This window comes from Hakea prostrata, chromosome 4 (genome assembly GCF_041222555.1).
Source record: "Hakea prostrata isolate BN-2017 chromosome 4, UWA_Hpros_2, whole genome shotgun sequence".
NCBI lineage: Eukaryota > Viridiplantae > Streptophyta > Magnoliopsida > Proteales > Proteaceae > Hakea > Hakea prostrata.
Window position 1 is genome coordinate 5,534,782 of NC_142603.1, and position 21,120 is coordinate 5,555,901.

Sequence of the window (21,120 nt, forward strand, 5' to 3'; positions counted from 1 at the left end):
AGGTGGTGAAACTTGATGAGAAGGAGATTCCACAAAGCGATTATTTTAGGTAACCTAGGTCCATCATAAATAAAGAAGAAGATACAGAGGATGATGTTTACCAAGAATTAAAATATGGTGGATGAAGTGGAGAGGCGCGTCCAAGGTCTTCTGTGGTCAACATATTCCTTTAAAGCTCAAAGCAAAATTTAAGAGTTTCTTTCATGGTGCCCACTTAAGTTGGGCTAAATTCTAGACTACCCATTTAAGTGGGAAAAAGTCTAAACTGCCAACTTTTCACTTTTGTGACAATTCCCAGTTACCCACTACTACATTTCCAAACTTTGACCGTTAGTTTTTCAAATTTAAGTGGTTAACTAACCAAAATACCCCTTTGTTTGTCAAATTACTAAAATGCCCTCTCACTCACTTAAGTGACCCAAACCCCTAGGTCACCCATCTTCTTCCTATACCTCGCCGGAAACCCCACCACCGCCAACAACCACCACCCTTCCCTTGCTGGCGACCACCGTCCCTCCCCTGCAATCGCTATGTATAAGTAACTCCACTCCTTCAATCATTCCATTCAAATCCTTCCATTCACTAGAACGAGTTCAGATCCCACAAATCCAGAATAATGGCTCTAGCATAGTTGTCAAGGCATCGCCTTGGCGTCTGGGCGCTCGTGGAGCCCCCGAGGCGAGTGTCGCCTCACTTATAACCCATAAGGCGGTCGCCTCAAGCGCCTTGGACCCCTAGGCGGCCGCCTTTGTGTATTTAAAAAATAAGAATATTTATGATTCCAAATCTAAGGTAGAAAAGGAATTGAAAATTAGATTCCGATTGAGAATCAATTAATGGTTGAATACTTACATAGGTGTTACATGGGATTTTTTTTTTATTAAAAAAAAAAAAAAAAAAAAAAAAGGAAAGGAGGGAGGCGAAGTTGGGGGCGTGGAACAAAATTCCATCGAAACTTGCGAAATTTCCACCGAAATTTCCCATTTTGGAAAATGCGAAACGAAACTCATGAGGACCGAAAAAAAGTCCTCGAGCGATTTGTTGATTGTACGTCGAACCTTCGATTGGTCACCCGGTTGGCGCGGTTCGAGGAAATTCCCAATTTTGGGGTTGGGAGAATGGACTAGGAATTCGTGGAACTTGGGAATTGGACGGGAATTTTGGGATGGGCTTTTGAATTTGTTTTGTGTTCCCAATTTTCTTTTTTGTTTATTTCTGTTTCCCCAATACCCCCTCCTCGGTTCTCACCAGTGCGTTTCCCTCGGTGGTTCTCTTTTTGCTATTGTGCCGGCTCTGTTCGTTGTCGTTTTTGCCCTGGTTGTCTGGGTGTCTTGTTCGTTGGTTGGGGGGGTGTTCGGGCTGTACTCTCCATGGTGTCCTTTGGTCCTCTCCTGTGTTTTTCCTTTTTGTCACTATTTTGGTTAGAATTTTATGTGTTTGTGCTTAAGTAGTTAGTTTATATGTACTTTTGGACAACTCTACTTGTGTTTGTCATTGAATGACATATCTACATTGATTTTTTAGAAAATACAACAAATGTATTATTTATACTCTAATTAGCTTAATGCGGATCCCACCCCTACTCTTAAACTGTCAAACTTGATGTGACTTGTCGGAAAGTCCTCGTTTCTCGAATTTCCCAGTTTCCACCTAAGTTTCCCATTTTCAACCGGTCGAAACTTGAGTTTCCCTCGAATTTTTTACCATGGTTTGGAGAATTAAAGAGCTGCTCGAATCAAAACCAAAAACTTCCCGTAAAGCCCTAAGGCTCTTGGCCTCTACTACTCTCTTGCTCTCGATTGACGACAATGACAAATGGTGACGATGACGAATGACGACGGCAACGATTTGTTGCAGAACTTGCTGCGACCATTTCCTTTGATCTCCGGTGACTTTTTCTGCTGTTTTCTTCTTTTTTTTTCTTTCTAAAAAGTCTGGTACAAAGTTGCAGCGGCAGCAGCATCTCAGGCGGCGGGAGCAGCACTCCAGCAGCAGCATCTCAAGCGAAGGTTCCGCTGTTGTTTCTTACTTTCTTCTTCTTTCTTCTGCTTTTTTTTTCCCCCTAAAAAGTCCGGTACAAATGCTTTGCAGTTGCGACCCTCAAATCTGAAGTTGCAGCGGCAGCGGCACTCCAGCAATTCTTGCATCGCAGCGTCTCAAGCAAAGGTTGGCAACTTCAACTTGGCAATATTGTTTTTCTTCTTTCTTCTACTTTTTTTTCCTTCTCTATTAACAGATTTTGTTAACACTAATAGCAGTAAACTCTGGTAATTTTGTTCATCATCTTCTTCGGGGACGGTATGTCGCCCGCATTCTTTTTTTTTCCTATGTTATAACCATGTTATAACCTATAACTTATTAAGTATAACAGACTAACCGAGACCAGTTTATTAGCTTATAGTCTACTGATTATAAAAGATACGATACATTTATAATGAATTAGAGTGTATACACTAAAAATTTCACTTAAAACGCCTCGACCACCTCAAAAGCGCCTCAGAGGGCGCCTCGTCAACTCATCGACTCAATTAGCCTAAATCACCTCGCATCACCTCGTCACCATGACAACTATGGGCTCTAGTTGGACAATGTTGTAACCTTAATCTCCACCTCCCTTTGCAATTCGTGGCTCTTCAAGTCTGCCGCCAACCTGGCTGTCCACAAGGAATCCTAAACATCAGTGTCGTCGTTTTTGATAGCTCAATGCGTAGCATGCCACTTTACATAGATGTCTCAAGCTCAGCCATCAAATACCAAGATCTAATGGGTGAAGAAGCTCACATGCCTCACCACACCATCACGCGCCACCCAAGTTCCAACTCTGCCGCTCGAAAAGCGAACTCTTCGAAGCCTTCAACAATTGCATCATGTTGCAGAAAACAAGCTTGTTTCTCAATGTTTCGGATTTCGGTGTCGACCGAGGAAGTAGCGTAAATAAGGAATGCCACCATTCAAATTTATCATCACAACCGCTCCTAGCTCCACCTACGCAGAGTCAAAAATTGGGCTGGCGCTGTCGGTAGTGGTTGGAGCATTGGAGGATTTTTTTTTCTGGCAAATGAGATAGGAAGTTCCATATTAGAAGGTTGGAGCGTGGATGAAGGCAGCATTGAAGTGCTAAGATCGAAGATGAATCGGTGGAGAATAGAGCTTCCATCCATTTACGACCGTGGATATGGAACTTACTGAACTCCTCGCTGGCATCAACAAAGATTAGCACGCTGATTCCACCCATCTTTTCAAGTCAAGGACCCATTCTGGAACCCGGCAAGGTGGACATTAAATTTTCTAATGTGAAGAGTTGCTTCAATGTACCGAACCACCTCCAACACTCGTTCCTGTACTTCGACACAACCATTACACCCAAAAGAGAGAAATATTGCAAAGACTAATGTCGCCTGGATTCCAATATCAAGTAGGTGTGAAAAGCTTCCTAGTGAATGGAATCTTTGGGGAGTACACCATCGCTATCCCACCCTCTAGGGTCACCTTCGATCATGAAGTGCAACACCGCTGCCATCGGAGCCACTGCAACCTCCCTCGTGACCACAAGCAGCTGTTGGTGGTGCTGATTCGCTGAATAGGTCGCAACAGTGAAGGAAGGAGGTAGAACAGGGGACTTACAAGAATACCCCTGTTCATTTTGTTTAACAAATTACAAATGGGACATTTTGTTTCTAGACCGTTGCTTGCATGGGCATCAGATCGATAGTTGGGCTAGGCCAAGTATTTTTTTATTGATGCACAGTTGCAAGCCTCTCTTTCATGGGCCAAACCCAGCTTCTCTAGTGGGTGTGTTTTAGTTGGGCCCCTTAAGGCCCACTTCCTTCTTGTACTTTGTTGGGCAATTGGGACAACTAGCCTAGGGTTAGGAAAGCAATCAACCTAACCACTGCTTGACCTGAGCCGCCAATCCATCTCAAAACCCTTCTTGGACAGTCTCTTCCCCAGCAAGACCCCATGTGCGATGAAAACCCTACTTTTCTCCCCCACTTTTGTCGTCATACCTGGAGCAACCAGTTCCTCTTGATCCTGGGCAAACTGACTCCTTTCCCTTGCTATCACCTCACCCAAGGGGTTTCAAGGGAGTTCTCACCCTCCAGTCAACCTTCTCTTCGGTCTGACAAGGTTATTCTCATCGTTCCCCCTGGCCACCACTATTACCCCAAGTACCAGTGATAGAAAACCTCTTCAAGATGACTTTTCTCTAGATGTGGAAGATCTTGAACACTCATTTCTTCTTGAAGAAATTTGGTTTGTTGGACTAGGACTGTTCACTCTTGTGGAAGTGGGACTTGGTGTTGGGGGAATATTTATTCCCACACAATCCATGAATGAAATCCTTAATGTTCTTGGTGTTGACGACGTAAGATCTCCACAAGGTTGAGATGCCTCTGGAATTTGCAGTTTCTTAGTTTCTATTGGCAAATCTTGGTCCATGATCATTGGCTCACTCCAGTGCTCCAAGTCCACGCTCGCCTATGTCGTCTTCCCATCACCGAAAACCAACTGCAAGGCTTCCTTGAAGCTTGTCCAATCAAACCCTGGCCATTTTCTCCCTAGTAGACCCAATCCATGGTGTCCCTTCTAGGTGTTGGAAAGCCACATACCCAATCGAAATTCATTCTCAATCTGATGTTCCAGATAAAAAGTATAAACTCCCATTCCCCAAGCTATCCATCCATTCATTCCCCCTTTACAAGAAAACATGGGCAATCCGGTCTCCATCTCTCTTCCCTCCGATCAAACTCACTCTGATACCAATTTGATAGGAACCCTCCTATCTGAACTAGCAAAATAAGAATCAGAGCAAGAAAATAAAGACATAAACCTGATTACAGTGGTGACAGTCACCCCCTACTTACTCTGCCCTCAGTCAAAGGCTGCACCAAAACACTCACAACTTCACTGATACCTCTCCTCACATTTTATTTATCCCCCACCGAAAGTCATTTATGGTAACCAATCCCCCCCCCCCCCAAACTCTTTCCTCCATGTGTCCTCCTCCCAAGGGCCTATCAGATAGATCCAGCAACAGTTGATAACATCTTCAGGTGTCTATATTTACAGTGGATGAAACTCAGCATCCAAACCCGAGAACCATTTTTTTTATGTGAAATTGTGAGGAAAAAATGCAGTTGGACAGCACTAATTGAGAAATCTCATGTAGAAACAAGTTGTTTAAGGATAAAACAGATCTTAAGTGAACAACTTTTTTCCATACGATGGTATTGTTCGAACATGCAGGTAAAAAACGTACTTTCAAGATCTTGCACAAGAGTCCTCAATTGTCCACACTCTTCATCTAGGCGTTTCCTTTCTTCTGAAATTAAAAAGTTGCGGTACTGTTAGGCCCAAAAAATATGTTTTTTGCTTTGAAAGAGGAGGAAAATGAACACTGGAAGTAAACAGCATATTGAATATAAAACCTTATTTCAACAACCAAATAAAGATAACTCCATGTCAAAATTCCAAACCAATACCAAGCATATCTTTCTGTTAACTAACAGTGGATTATGCACATAAGATTTCTCAAATAAATAAACTAAAAAGGCATCAAACATCAAAACTAGGTTACAGAAGAAAACCTGTTATCCAGTGAGCAGAATTATTACTTGAGAAACTAGTGAGTCCAGGATGAAGGTGAGCCTACAGTAACAAGACCTTCCAAGGATAGCAAATACTACAAACTGAAGCTGTGTTAATCGGAAACTTCTACTGAAGGCCTTACATCCGGTAAACACACTGAAGAAAGTGAGAGGTCCTCTAAAATAATATGAAACCAGTAACTACCATTTCCCAAAGGTTTAAATTTATGATCCATATCAGCTACTTTCATACATATATGGATTTAGGGTTCGGTCTTGGGGATCAACCAGGCCATTTCAGGTAGAAATTGACTCAAGTAATACAGAAAATTCAATCCCAATCCCCAACTTTATTTCACATTCCTAGGATGCAGCTGTACCATTTTCCATCAGAAAGAAGGTAGGGACAATAGTCAGTCTATCACCAGTATTAGCAATAATTCATAAATGGCAATAGAAATATTACAAATCATAATGACAATACTCGCAATGGTAACTAGTTGTCCAATATTATAGAGTATCCACTCGAGGAAAATGTAGTTAGCCATCTATTCCCAAATTCTGGAGACATTTTAAAAGAGTCAAAGTTGTCCAGTTGAGATGTACCTAACTTCTAAACAACGCCCTAAATACTGGTAACAAGCCTTTAATCTGAAATTTTCAAACAGGAAGTCGGAACATATATTAAAGTCAAGATTGCAATAAACAGACTCAAGACTTCCAAGAGAAAACCCTCGATCTCTAATTCAATGAAGCAAGCTTGACAAGTTTGAAATGACAAAACTATACTGTCCCTCTATCTAATAAATGTTCAAAACTTTCCAACAGCTCAAACAACCATATTCAGGACTTTAGCAGATTTCATTGTTCTACCACTCAAAGCAGCAACAACAGTCTAAATACAAGGATTCCTTTTTTCTACTCGACCCCCCCCCATCTTACCAATAAACTAGCTTGGATCCCAACTGAAATATAACAGGCCCTTGAAATAGGATATAAATCTAAGATGCAGAGAAAAAGAGAATTTAAGTTGGCAACTCCAACACTATTTCAAGGATGTCAACTTTCTTCTTAACCAAGTTACTGGACAACATCGATTTAACATACCCATAATAAGTTATTTGAGGGGTCATCACTCAATTTCACATCCTAAGGAAAGCATGAAGCACAAAATTTTGTCACCCTTGACATTAATTTATGGGGACCACAGACTTAAAGAGCGTACAAAGTGCAAACAACTCCCACCACTACAGGGTCTTCAAAGGGTCATAATCATGGTTTGAGACCTCAATCTCGAGAGGGATCTTGGTCCCTCAAAAAATCGAGATCTTGCAAGATCTCGGTCAACATCTGGTGAAAATCTTCGGTCAACTTGACCCAACTCGAGGGCCCATCTCGGTGGGTATTAGGGCTCAATTTGAGCTAAAATTTGTATTAGCCTATTTTAGGCCTTCTAAACATAATGGTGGCTTTAGATTTGTGAGACAACAAGCGTATATATGAGTTCCAACTTGACCCTATCTTGGAAACGGTTATGCTGGAGGAGTGAACAAGCAAATTTATAAAACATAAAATACACAACTATTACTTGATATAAATAAAATCATAAAGGTTTAAAGTCAAATAATTTTAAACATGTTCGGTTGTTCACAATTTCACATTACAACATTGATGTACTTATAAGTTACACCACAAGAGTAACAAGAGTAAAATCATTGACTAAGCAGCTCCTCCAACTCTGCTCCCCTAGGACCACCTCCACTAATATAGAACATAGTTCATGAAGTTTGGGAAGAATATTCACATTGCTTCAAGATTGGCATCAAAATTAGTATATCTTTGTTGCAGGTGAGCCAAATAGCTTGTTGATGCAGCCTAGGTAGAGATCTAACCAACTTCTTGGCGAAAATTTGGCCAAAACACTAAAACCAACAAAGGCAGGAGTCGAGATAGGTAGAGACGAGTCAAGATCTCGACTGAGATGTCATATTTTTAAGAACTGGGTTTTCAATCAAGATCTCGGCCAAGATCCTGTATTTTTCTGGGATCACATTGATTCGCATGTGATCTCGTCTAAGGTCTCAAAATAACAAGATCTTGGCTAAGATCTTGCGAACCTTGAACAACGGTCATAATGACGAAGTACTCTAGGACTTGCATTAAGTGATCCATGTGGTCACCTGACCTCTGGCTGCTTAATGCAAATCAAGCTATCATCAAAATACACAACCAAAACTCAAGCAACATGATGATGATGTACATGTGCCATAACTCCACGTGAGGACCATTCACCAGACTAAAAGGCATGACTTTATACTCAAACAATTCATCCTCGTTTATGAAAGCAAGTCTTCCATCCGTTTCCAACTGGATACAGATCTACAGGTAGACACCTCTAAGATCCAAATGAACAAGACCTTAAATTCGGACAACATATCTAACATATCATCAAGCCATGGTAAAAGGATATGTACTTTAATTTAATCTTGTTAATTGGCATGCCGTCACAACGTACATGCCATGAACCGTTCTCCTTAGGAGTAAGCAAAGCTGGTATAGCACATTGACTTAAACTCTCTACAATGAACCCCTTCTCCAATAGCTCAGCAACTTGTCATTACAGCTTAATATTTGGTGGCATTAACCTGCTCCAAACTTAATACATGGTGATTGTCTCTCACAACATGTGCTGCTCTCCATACCCTATTTTCGTGCGGTTTGGGTCCCCCGGCCCTTGTGTTTTTGCTTTAATAATTTAACATGTCCGAGACGAGAGATGGTAAGAGGGAAGATTTGGTGGCATTAAACCTGCTCCAAATCTTAATATCATGGTGATTGTCTCTCACAAGAGGTGGTCATCTAGCAATCTCCATACCCTATTTTTCGTGCGGTTTTGTTTGAGTCTCTCCCGGCCACATTGTGTTTTTTTGCATCCTTGCCTTCTAATTCCCCCATAAGTGCTGCCGCCTTAGGGCGACTGCGCCATGCTCCACCACTAAGCGACCATATTGGAACCTTGCCAATCTACTGCACCGCTTCCACCTGTGCTTCCACTATGGCTCCCTTTGTCTTGCCACCTCAAGTATTTCCTTTAGGGGTCATTGTGCATCTGTTGTATCCCAATCCCTAAACAATTGACTCTCGTGCCACTGACCGTATGACAAAAGCTTCTAGCCAATTTCAGTACTCTACTTGATCTTCTACATCATACATAGGCTGTTTTACATGTCCCACAATTTTCCACAAAGGAAGAAGATCTAGGTAAGATATGCACTTCCTCGGGAATGGGGAGAAAAAAGAAGCTATCTCCTTTTGTTTGCTTTTTGCATTTAGACCAAATTCTTTTGCCCTTCGATATTTTCAGGATCTGGCTACCAGTGAAAATATTGACTACGGTAGAGCTTCTATGGTCTTTATTTATTATGCTTGTTGCTTATGTCAACAATATTGTTGTTACCAGCAATGACATGGAGAAAACCTCATGCTTAATCGCTTACATGGGTCAGGGCTCTTTGACCAAGGACATTGGGAAGTTGCATTAGCCCACTCCACCAAAGTTATCTTCCTTTATCAACGGAAATATAGAGTGGATTGTTTATCTAAAATGGGATGCTAGGATGCAAGCTTTCTCCTCTTAAAGCCAATGTTCATCTCTCTAGTCAAAATGGTGAAATTGTGGATAAGGGACTTTATCAATGGTTAAACTAATTCATAATCCATAAAATCTCTCTCTATTTATTCTCTCTCTCTCTCTCTCTCTCTCTCTCTCTCTCTCTCTCTCTCTCTCTCTCTCTCTCTCTCCTTTTCTTTTTCTTTTTTGAATTTATATGGTCTCACTTTCTCCTTTTTTCTATTCTTTTTATTTTATTTTTATATTATGAATTGAATATTTAGAATTTGTAAAGTAACAAACTACCATGATTCGTTTGGCTTGCATCTAGCCTTCTGTTGTTGAAGTCATCTTTTTTCCCCCTTTATTGTTGATTTTGTAAGATTTTTTTTAATAAAAAACATTAATTAAAACTAAAAAGTATTTTATAAGATATTTATTTGTTAGCTATCTGTTTTTCAATTTACTTTTTTTTTATAATTCACTTTTTTTTAAGGGTAAAAATGTCATTAGTATTGATTACCTATATTTTTAATATGTAAGTGCCATGTCTAAACAAGATAATATAATTCAAAGGTGGGATCTTTAGTGGGTCCACATGGGCCCATACAATGTGTGGTGAAAAAGCATTAGTGCTCCCTTGATGGGGAGATAATCCAAACTCTCATTATCTCCCCCCCCCCAATGTTGAATCCTAGCTCCACCCCTGTATACCCATCCCCACTCATATCGCCTTTACAGTTAAGTGGTTAGTTAGTGCATGCATGATCCCTACATGGTTAGACCTATATTTGGTAGTGTTCTGAATGTGATGATATTTGAAGTCGGCTCCAAAAAAGGGCCTTCATAGATGTTAATTGGACCCCTAGATCATCATCAGTCAACATCTAGTTATTGCACCTTTTTCGTTGGTAACCTAGTCACATAGACAAGTAAAGAACAAACACTTGTAGCCTGATCAAGTTCTGAAGTTAAATTTCAAACCATATCATCCAATGGCATTTGTGAGTTGATGTGGCTCCAAGGTCTCTCAAAGGATCTGGCTCCTTCCTATTCCTAACTAACAATGCTCTACAGTAACAGTAAGTCTGCTATTAACTCACAATTTTGTCCAGCAAGAGTGTACCAAGCATACGGGGGTTGACAGCCACATTATTAAACGGAATTGGAGCACGGGTTAATATGTATACCTTTTGGTAACTCTGGAGATCAACTGGCTGATATCTTCACAAAAGGATTAATTTGTACACATTTACAGTATCAAGTTGAGTACTTGAGTGACCACCCAAAAGAAAAAAAGAAGTCAAATATTTAGGCATGTGTGACATCTAAGCACCAACATGAGGGGGAGTGTTGTAATTTGGTACAAGAATTGTCTACAGGGATATTTTTTTGTCATTGTACTTATTCTAGAATCCTTTCTTTCTGTGATGAATAAAGCTGGTCCCATCTCCCATCAGACACAAGTCATTACTCAAATCATCAAGGACAAATATATATTGAAGGTCAGGTCCCCTAAACCCTCTATTTTTTAACCTCATGATCTCATGAACTACAATCTGTTCCTAACCGGACTTTCAGTTATGCCTACCATTAAAGAAAAGTAAGGAACAATGAGAACAATTAATGATAATAAAAGAAAGCTTGGCCAAAGTCCATACCTTCAATCTCCACGATTCGCCCTTGTTGCATGCTTACCTGGTCAATAAGTAACCGCAATTGACTTGAGCAATGGTTCTCAGCTTCCACCTGTTAAAATTCAATGAATAACCCAACTGCCATTGTATTAACCATAAACTTAGCACAGCATGCTGGACATGCTCCTTACAGTAAAATTTGCAACAAGATAACAGAAATGCAAGCATTGTGCAACATAAAGAGAAGGAGATTCAACTGTTCAAGTGATTATGCATAACTTGCTGAATCCTTTCAACTGATAATATGGGACACAGTCACATGTGATCTGGTCCAGCACCGACTCGTCGGTGATCTTAGTCCATATGGATTGCCTTAAAGTAGCCAAAGTTGAGACAAGATATACACATGATTCAAGATCTCAACCTCGAGGCCCAACTCTCCAACTCAAAAAAGCAAGTTGGCTCAAGAACTCGAGAAGATCCCACCAAGTCGGTGGAATTTTTTTCTGAACCCAAAGCTCCAACTTGGGGGGTATTAGGGGTCAGTTGTGGCTGAAGCTTGCTGTCCAACCAATTCCAGCCCTTTTGAACACACTAGTGAGCTCGGATTTATGTGGAAATTATGTGGGAAATAATAGTGTGAATGTGAGTTCCACTTCGGACCCAGGTTGGAAAGCACTACGCAGAAGTGGAACCTTAAATGGCCCACTTTACACATTATATACTCATACATTCATGTTCAAGTTCAAAGTTCAAACAATACATTACACATGTTCATGGTTCAAATTTGCAAAGTTCAAATGATTTTTCTATTAATAAGCTAAGACTTAAAAGTCAAGGCTCAAGACCCTATGTGCTAAGCACATCATATTGTCTTGCTGAATTAAAAAACAAGATATCTCGCAAGATCTCATGAGTTCTCATACTATGGATATATATAGTTAGGCAAGTTGAATTTGGTAGTAAAATCATATTTGGCAGGGGACTTTATCTAGCATAGGAATCTTATTTAGAATCTTCAAAACTCAAGAGAATCAGCTTATTAGGAAACAAAGGAACTTCTAGCTTCCAAATTATTCAAGATTGGAAAGGGAAATGAAGAGGAAGTGTAGCAGAGCACTTTCCTTCAATGAGATGAATAATATTCCCAACAAAGAATTAATGGCTTCCTTTCTTTGGAGATAAATGACACTATTCAAGTTCTTTATTGCTTCTATAATCGATAACTTGTTCAGCTTGCTTACAAGCTAGCGTTGCCCCCATCTTTAGACAAGTTTGAATCCTTTACCCGTCAAGTAGAGGATGGTGCTCCCCTCGTACCTCTCTACCACATGTTTAGGAGGGAGGCCCACCTCTGACCCACCTAGTCAACGCTCAGAGAAGGACCCCCTCCTAAATGTGTGGTAGCAGGGAGTGAGGAGAGCACAATCATCTACCCGTTATCCGGACTCTCCTTAGATAGGCTACATGATGTGTTCCATGTCACCACTTTGAGCAATGCATGGCAAACCCCAAACATCTTCTACCCAAGAAACCGAAGGGATTGGATGCGGATTCCACATATGAGGAGGTATCGGAGGAGATCTTGCATCGTAAGGATTATAGCCTGCAGAATCGGGTGGTCTCCTATGTCAAGCTCAAGTGGAGTAAGCACAACCTAAAGAAGCTTCTTGGGAACGGGAGGATCAGATGCAAGCAAAGTACCCCCATCTTTTCGGGCTCCCCAGGTATGATCAAATTTCAAGGACAAAATTTCTATAAAGAGGGGAGGATGGAATACACCTACCTAGATTCTTAACCCCAATGACATATTGTAGGACCCAAACCCATAAGAATGAGCAGTTGAGCACCGGCATGTTGTGGTCCATTCTAGTGGATCCTGAATCCTCAGAGATGGATGAAGAGGATCCCATACACATGGTTGTCAAGACGGAGAGGTGGAGCCTCGGCACCATATGCACAAGATGCATCAAGATGTGGATTACCCACTTCCATGAGATGAAGATCATGAAACCTAAACATCAGGACTACACTTAATCATCCTATTGCATGCACAATATCGAGGTTTCAAACACAAACTGGAGGGGGTACATGTAGAATTGGGACACGGGCCCTTTATACAAAATGAAACACTTTAAGTCCAAAAAACAACGCAAAAAGAATCAATGCATAATTTGGACTTGTATCGGATGAGTTATGGCACCAACAGCGGGCAAAAGTCAGAAACTTCTTGTTGTCAAACCCATCCAGTAGATTGGAACCAATCAACCAGTTGGTAGACTTACATGCATGGAAAATGAGTTGGAATACCCCTTTTACCTCAGCTAACTACTGGCCTAAACCCTACCAAATCTCTCATTTCCAATTACAGACATTTAGAAAGAAGTAGAATGGGAAGAAGAAAGGGGGAGAACAAGGGATGCTATTCTTTCTGGAAAACCACTAGCGGCTACTGGAGAATGCTGGATAACCTCAGATTCAGGCACTTCTTGCTGTTTTCTACCTTTACATGCCAATTTTGTAGGTATTGAGAATCCCAAACTAGGGGGGGACTATAAGGAAACTATGAACAGTGAATTGGTCTGTAATCTTCACATCAAATGGAGTGGAGAGAACCCAAGATAGCTAGGATTTGACAAGGTTGAGCCCCTATCCACTCGTAGACCATGGCTTTGATAGAAGTGATGGTCTACTATTCAATTTCATGAATTAATTATCAATTATGCTGCTATATATGTTGAGACACTTGAACTACAGTTGCTTAAATCAATGGGAGCTCCATTGGAGCTCAGAGATCAGAAGCCCCAAATTCCTGGATATAATTTGACAGCAACTGCCAATGGTCATAGCCCAATCGGCCAGTTGACAGCAAGCCTATCAACCAGTCAGCTTGACGGCAACTTTAGGGACAGGGGACGTAAGGAGAAGCTGCCCTAGGGCACCTAATGCATGTTAACACCTGTGTAACGTATTCAGGGGTAGAACAACACTGTTGGAGGGACCTCACAATGAATCAATCCTTTAACCAATTAGCTAAGCTTCATAATCAAGGTGAGGGCTTTTTTGCTTAGATTCTCGGATATAAATTTTACTTCAATTGTACACGAATCATGTTTTTACTTTGAATGAATCTTGTATATGAATTATATTTCTGATGTAAATTTTACTTCAATTGTACCCTCAACATGCAGGGAGCCTTCAAGCTTCCATCAAATACCATTTGGAACAGAATAGTATTTTCTAGTGTATCCTGCAGCATAATTCTTTTCATGCTTCACATCTAATCGCTTTTCTGTTACAGGCTCAGGTTCAGTTTGAAAAACACCCTGCGATTCAATATCTGGTTCTATAGGCAGGAAATTTTCCTCAATTGATCTGTCTTTCTTGTTATTAGTCTTGGTTCTTGTTCTTAAACTAGTAACTTCTGTTTATCCTTATAAACCACTGATCTCTCTCTTTCTAAACCTGATAATGCTAGTGTAGCTAACTTTCTAACTTCGGTTCAGTATAGTAGTTATTAATTCCATATCCTCTACCTTTATTTTTCTCTCACCCAATATCCTGTGTTAAGTTGGTACTCCCATATCAGAGTGCTGGCCTTCTATTTCTGCTGTCAGTTCCCATAATTTGTAAGTTTTGTAAAACTGAATTGGCGTGTTTCTATTTTGTATCCGAGCGCAAATCCGTGGTTCAGCTGTTGAATCTTGTTCCAGCTTTGAGAGACTTCCTTGCACCAAAGAGTGTACTCATAATGACTTCTGGGCCGACCTGACTCATCTATTAAGAGAGACTAAATTCTCCAGTTTTGGTTTCTTGAGCCCTGAGATCATGGTTATTGTTGCAATCTTTCACCTTTGGGCAACCTAGATTCCACAAATCACCACCCCCAAAAAAAAAGGATTACACTACCCAGTACCCACCTTTTGCACTATAAATTACATAACATCCAATTCCACTGACAGTCACCCCCAAAAGAAAATTGTCCTAGAAGCATTAAACCATGAATGAATAACAAAATCCAAAGAGTAGTAACAATAGTGACAAATAATTTAAAACAAATGGATTACACATGAATTTTTTTGGGGGAGAAGTTGTTTCTTTCCAGGTAAGAAATCATGTAAAACAAAAATTTTCAGGTAAAATTGGTATAAAATTAAACTTCGCTTGAAAATTTCCGTTTTACATGATTTTTACCTGGAAACTCAGAACCTGACGCAGGAATTTTTAGATGAAATGAGGCAAAAACATACTGCAGCTGCAAGACGATCAGCATACTCTGATTGAGTTGCGAACAGCCGCATCTGGGATGACAAACAAAACGTAAAACGTCAATATAGGAAGAAAGCACAATTAAACAATTTACAATTTTAGTTTGACAAGCATAACAGATGAGCTTGCTTTATACCAGCCAAACTCAAATTTTGTCCTGGTGATGATGCAAAACAAAAAACAGATATGTGCTTATTTTAGTGGAAATGCTTTGGGTTGGGTTATCTGTGTTGGGCCTCCAACAGATTTTCTTTGTGCTAGGCCTACTTTAATGGGCCTAGCATATGAGTATATAATTGAATAGCATCTTGTGTGAACAGAACTCATATTGAGTAGAGTTTTAATCATAAAGAAAGCATACTGTAACTAATTAAAAGAGAGCTCCATTGCAATGCTCTGTGAGAATCAGGCTTCCAGTAAGATGCAGCATTTCTCGGTGAGACACTAAGAATGGCTTATGAGATGTTGGCCTACTTCTTGATCCATTCCTTCTCCATTGGTTCCTTCTTTCCTCTTTTTTCTATTGAATCAGCATACGCTAACTCTATGTCCCCGTAGTAAGATTACCCCACCATCATATTATATTATTATTGACTCCAAGTAACAGGCACATTATTGTTATGTGGGGCTGCGTTTGGGTGTCTCTATTTTGCACCCACCCCTACTCTCCTTATCTTTGGCTTGACACTGAACCTTTATTCTTGAAACCCCCCCCCCCCCCCCCCAAAAAAAAAAAACCAAAAAGAAAGGGGGAAAGAAAGAAAAAAACAACAGTAGCTCCTAGTTCCTATTCAGTTTCTACACTGTCAAGCTACTAAAAATCTTCTGTTTCTCATTCAATACGCCCAATATCCAAAAAAGATTTCATCTTTTATAATTAGATTCTGTCCTGAATCTGTTTATGGCTTTAAATTTGGAATATGACATCTGATCATCAGAATCCTATTGCTATTAGGATTGTTGTTGTCTGGTTTCCTAGTATCAGTTTCCATCAATAGATTCTTACTATTAACCATTGATACTTCAACTAAGTGAGATTTCCACCAATCAGAAACCTCTAATTGCCCATCGAAATCCACTAAAAGTAGTGATCTATTGAAATTTGATTTAAATCCGAAATCCAGATTATTTTCTCTCACTTATTCATAAAGTTGGTCCATATTAATTCACTCTGATCTGGTACACTGAGTTTCTGAAACCTATTATCTCAAGCTTCCAGACCCGTCAGGTAAGGTACTGGTGAAAGCTGGGAAAAGAATCATGTAATCACAAGTCTGCCTTGCAATGCCTCTTTTAAAGCAGAAACCAAAATCTCACAACTCTAGTGGGTCCCAAGATTTCCACCCTTTCAAGTTCCTACTATTTTGAACCCTACTTCTAGGTTTAAAGAGGTCACAAATAATCTAACCTCATAACCATCCACGGTGTATTAAACTGATCAGTGAAACATGTTGAATTTCACGACATAGTGCCTAACATCATCGAGCAATATATTCCAGATAGTCATCTCAAAATCTGTAAAATACTGCTTCTGATCTCAAACGTAATTTAAGGACCAATCTTCAGCTCACAAGTGTCAGACCAAAGCAGATCTCGCAAACATTAACATTTGCTTCCCAATTTAGCATAGATATCTCAAATAAATACATTAATTTAAATACAGAACCAGTGTTTCACCAGAAAATAAGGGTTTAATGTGGGGGAGGGGGTACAAAGCTTACCTGGATGTAGATGAACACAACTGCAGCAGGAATGAGAAGGAACCGAAAATCGCAGAAGTTTCTCGCCATTTTCGAACAAATAAAAAAGAAATGAATGTTACTCGTTTGGTTTTATAACTAAACGACGGTGGTTGTTGACTTCGAAACGAAGGTCGGAAACCCAGTGAACACGAAGAAGAACATCGGGATCAAAGCAAAGCCAACATGCGAAGAAGCTGAGTGACTAAAAGCGAAATATTTATCTCAATGGTACATGTCGCCATGTCGGTTAAATTATTCTCTCTCAACGTAGCAAAAGTTTAGGCTGTTTAGCGGGGGAAGAATGACTACGCGTCAGCTCAGCTGACTCGGAAAGTATGTGGAACCAAACCAGGGTCGAACCAAAGAGGGAACCTTGGTTCTTCCTTTTATCCCCTCGTTTTGATATTTTTCAATTAGACCCCTGTAGATTGAAAAAATATATCAAAGATACTCCTGATGTGAGGAAATTACACTCAAGTGCTCGTGTAAATAAGTTAAATATAATAAAAGGATAAGAATAATCTTTAATGAAAAATCCTATATTCGACTTGTTTGTTTTCCTCTATTGTCTATGACTTCTAGCTTTCCTAATCACAAATCGTCACAAATAGATATATTTCATGAATATTATTTTTAATTTTAGGATGTGAAAAAAAAAATTGAAAATAAATAAATAAACAACTATGACTAAATGAAAGATCACACAAAACATCACACAAAACAGTCAAAATAAAATATAAGGAATTGCTCATACAAAAATGCCACCCCAATTCATTTGGACTTCACTTCCAAGTTTGCTTGAATCAAGTTTACATCCACCCTAGTATTAGGTGCCCAACTGCCCATAGGCCCAATAGATGGGAAAGAGAAGGGATGTGAAGGTGTGGAGGGTTTGAACCAAATAACTCATTGATTTTGTATACTATTATACAATAGATGGGAGGTTTTATTACTCTTATATAGAAGGCTATCATCATTGTGCCAAAAGCACATCAACCAATATGATCAGTTTTTAGAATAATATAAAATCATCCGATAGATTGCCATCTGCTCATGTATTCGACAATCACCATCTCAACTTTTAGTCCGAGTCCTCTTCCCTAACTGGGCTCCCCTATGCTCTATGACTACATAAAAAATTTAAAAAAAATTTGGGGGGGGGGGGGGGGGGGGAGAACACATTTTGGGGTTCAGCCCATATATAACTTTCTCACAGCAACTATAGTTACTCTTCATTTCCTAATGTAAATGTTGTTGCTAATTGCATCACGGCTCTTCCTTCAACTTTGAAAATTGCTCGCCTTGCCAAACCTATTGAAGAGCCAAGACCAATGCTCAGCTTTGCAAAACATACCCAATCTTGGTATAGCGCTATGCAACCTAGTGAAACTCCAAATCTAATCGTGGATACTGGATAGCAAACCCTCTGTGCAAGGTACTTATTCTTTGGAAGAAGTTATTTTTGAACAACCACCCCCAAACTTTAAAAAAATTAAAGAAGAGGTACTTTCTTCATTGGCTCTACTTTGTCGATAAAAAGTAAGCAATTAGAATTTAATATAAATACGTGGGAATGGATTGCTTAAATATAATTTTCCATATAATGAATCGATTTGGTTCTTTGGCCCATATTGTCTTCTCCAGTGCTATCGAAATTGTGTTTAAGTTGGCATGAAAATGACCGGGAGGAAAGGGAAAGAAAAGTTTTCTTCTATCCTCTAGGGAAAACATCATCTACTATGCATTGCATTGCACACACACACATATATATACCAAGTAAAGGGTTGAGAAAACAAATAAACTAGAATACTATAGACTTTTCAAATTTAAAATTAAGTTTTGAATCTCAACTTTTCATTATCATTATGTGCACAGTGGAGGATGTTTTTTCCTATCTTTTTTGTCCTTCCAATAGTCAAAACCCATCAATTTTGCTGGTAAAATGTATTCAAACACCCAGATTTTCCTCTTCTTTCAATCTCGGAAACATCACATGAAGATTGATGTTACAAATTATTTGATAGCGATATGTCAACACAAAATGTAAAATCCCTAGCAACTCCTCACACTATTCCAGGTTTTCAGAACATAGCAAGAGCCAGAAGAGAAATCCTTTTCCAGGTAATCTCATCAAGAAACAGAACCAGAGCATCTGAAAAAACTACACAGAAATAGAACAAAAGTTATGGATACGTGTTTAACTACTTCAACTAGTTACCAAACAATAGCTCTAGACCAAAAGTTCCATCTGATTGATTTGCTTCAACCAGAGCTTTGAAGTCCCTCAAAATCTTATCGAAAAAAAAATCACAACTGCATTATATAAAATTAAATGGTTCCTTCAATTCTTTTAAAATATTCCAACACAATACATTTTATATCACTGCTATGACCAAACTGCCAAATGTGAATTTATCTTGAACGACCCTTCAAGATACATTTTATCAGAAACAGAATTGTGCATTCTAAAAGAAAGAAGGGAGATGCTACCTTCATCTATTCTTCAGTTTGAGAAAATCCCTGATAGACTAGACCAAGTTCCACAAATCACAATTATCAAAGCTACTATTATTATGGCAGCATCAGAAACCAATACTCTGTAGTCCCTTTCGTCCTTGAATACTATGAAATGGAACAGAGCCGGCAACACGAACCCCAACAATACACAAATACTACTTCCCACCACTGCGAGGAAATCAGCAAAATTTGGAACACAGACAGCAACAATGCTCACCAGGAACACCACCAGCCATCTCATCCAAATACAATACCGACCTTCAAAGAAGCGTCTCTCAAAGATTTCATAAACTGGATTCATCATAATTGGGAAGGTGAAGAACAGATTCACACACAGACCCAATTGAACCAAGTTGCTCAACAAACCAAAACCTATATTTGTGGTTACGATTTCCTTGGTTTCTTCCCCAAAAGCGAAGTAACCCAGAACACCAAATGCGATATACATTATAGCGATGAAAGACATGGACAATGCTAGAATACTCCCAAATTTCTCCTTGTTCTTGGACTCCATTTCCAATGGTATAGCCATCCCTACCCCTTCGAAGCAGTAAAAGGCGACACCAAGGCCGTATAAGAAAACATTCCATCCTCCGAAAGTCACAAGGTCATGTGGTGGTTGTTTCGCCATGATCTGAACATCGTCGACCATCACAATACCCATCGCTCCAAGGTCGACGACATCAGCGAAGATGCTTAGAGGGGCAAGATGGGTCAAAGTAGGAATAGAATTCAACCCTAATTGGAAGGGGAAACCAGCCCAAATGTAGAAACTTTTGGGTTTAAACCCCAACACGGTAGGAACAGAGGAATTGAACATATATGACAACGTGTTGGTGATAAATAATAAGTAACCGACGCAAAATCCAGCCTGGGCGAGAACGATCATAACATCGACAGCAAGTCTACCGAGAGACCCACAGACCGTGAATCCGAGATCACCGAATGAGTTGATTTCGGAGAAACCTTGAATCGATTCAAGCTTCCGGCGAGTGTAAACCAGAAGCATCATACAATAGTAGGTAGCAATGGAGACCCCTAGGATCAAGAGAACACCAAAGATCCAACCGGTCTTCTTGAAGGTGTATGGTAGGCTAAGAACGCCTGCTCCGACGATGGCGATGAAGACATTCGCGAAGGTCTTCGGTTGAGAAGATAAATGAGTAGCTTTTCCAAGGAGAGGTGTCTCTTCTCTGGGGAATGGTGGAAGGATATTGGTAGATGAACCACCTTTCTCATACACCATGCTTGATTGATCCTTAGCCCACAGAAGACCCAGACTCCCAGTTTACTAGATGATCGATCTAGAACAACTTGATCTAGTTTTCCTTATTAATTTCTCCTCCCAGAAACCCACGATCTTGCTTGGTTCGTCTTCTTCTCCAACAATGCAGAGAAGTTGCAGAAGAGGAGAGATGTGCCCTGGGATTCTAGAATTGAAAAATGAGGGCTTGGTTTTCTTGCTTTTTAGCTTATCTCCAAGTTTAAGGGGATTGGAGCTTCCCACCATCGCCAAACCAAATCGATGCAATTTGTTTACGATTATTTCTTTGGAGATGCTGAGTGTTGTATTTAATTAAATTAATTTAACAAGGGCTTTGCTTTTCTACACACGTGTCCCCCTTTTACAGCTTAATTCGGTTGAGAAACGAGAATCTAATCATCAGTGGGACACACACAGCAATCATTTTCCTAATTCCGCACGTCGGTTTGTTTGAACTTTGAAGTACATCAACACGTCGAAATCGGTGGAGTAC

At 39.9% G+C, this 21,120-nt stretch overlaps 1 protein-coding gene and 1 pseudogene across 2 annotated transcripts in view; both read right to left on the minus strand.

Annotated features, from left to right (window-relative positions):
* The window catches only part of CGL1 (alpha-1,3-mannosyl-glycoprotein beta-1,2-N-acetylglucosaminyltransferase), a 28,252-nt gene extending 11,127 nt beyond the window's left edge, over positions 1–17,125 (minus strand). Inside the window, exons 1-4 of one of the 2 annotated variants that reach the window (XM_089151679.1) lie at positions 16,826–17,125; positions 15,086–15,136; positions 10,860–10,947; positions 5,261–5,323 (exon numbers count right to left, since the gene is read on the minus strand). In XM_089151679.1, coding sequence (XP_089007805.1) covers positions 5,261–5,323; positions 10,860–10,947; positions 15,086–15,136; positions 16,826–16,894 — 271 coding nt within the window. In that variant the 5' untranslated portion in view covers positions 16,895–17,125. Of the gene's footprint in view, positions 1–5,260; positions 5,324–10,859; positions 10,948–15,029; positions 15,137–16,825 lie in introns of those variants that run through there. The other variant, XM_089151680.1, reaches the window with a different exon arrangement.
* Positions 17,126–19,140: 2,015 nt separating this feature from the next.
* LOC149017346 (amino acid transporter AVT3C pseudogene) lies at positions 19,141–20,869 on the minus strand (annotated as a pseudogene).
* Between the last annotated feature and the right edge of the window lie 251 nt (positions 20,870–21,120).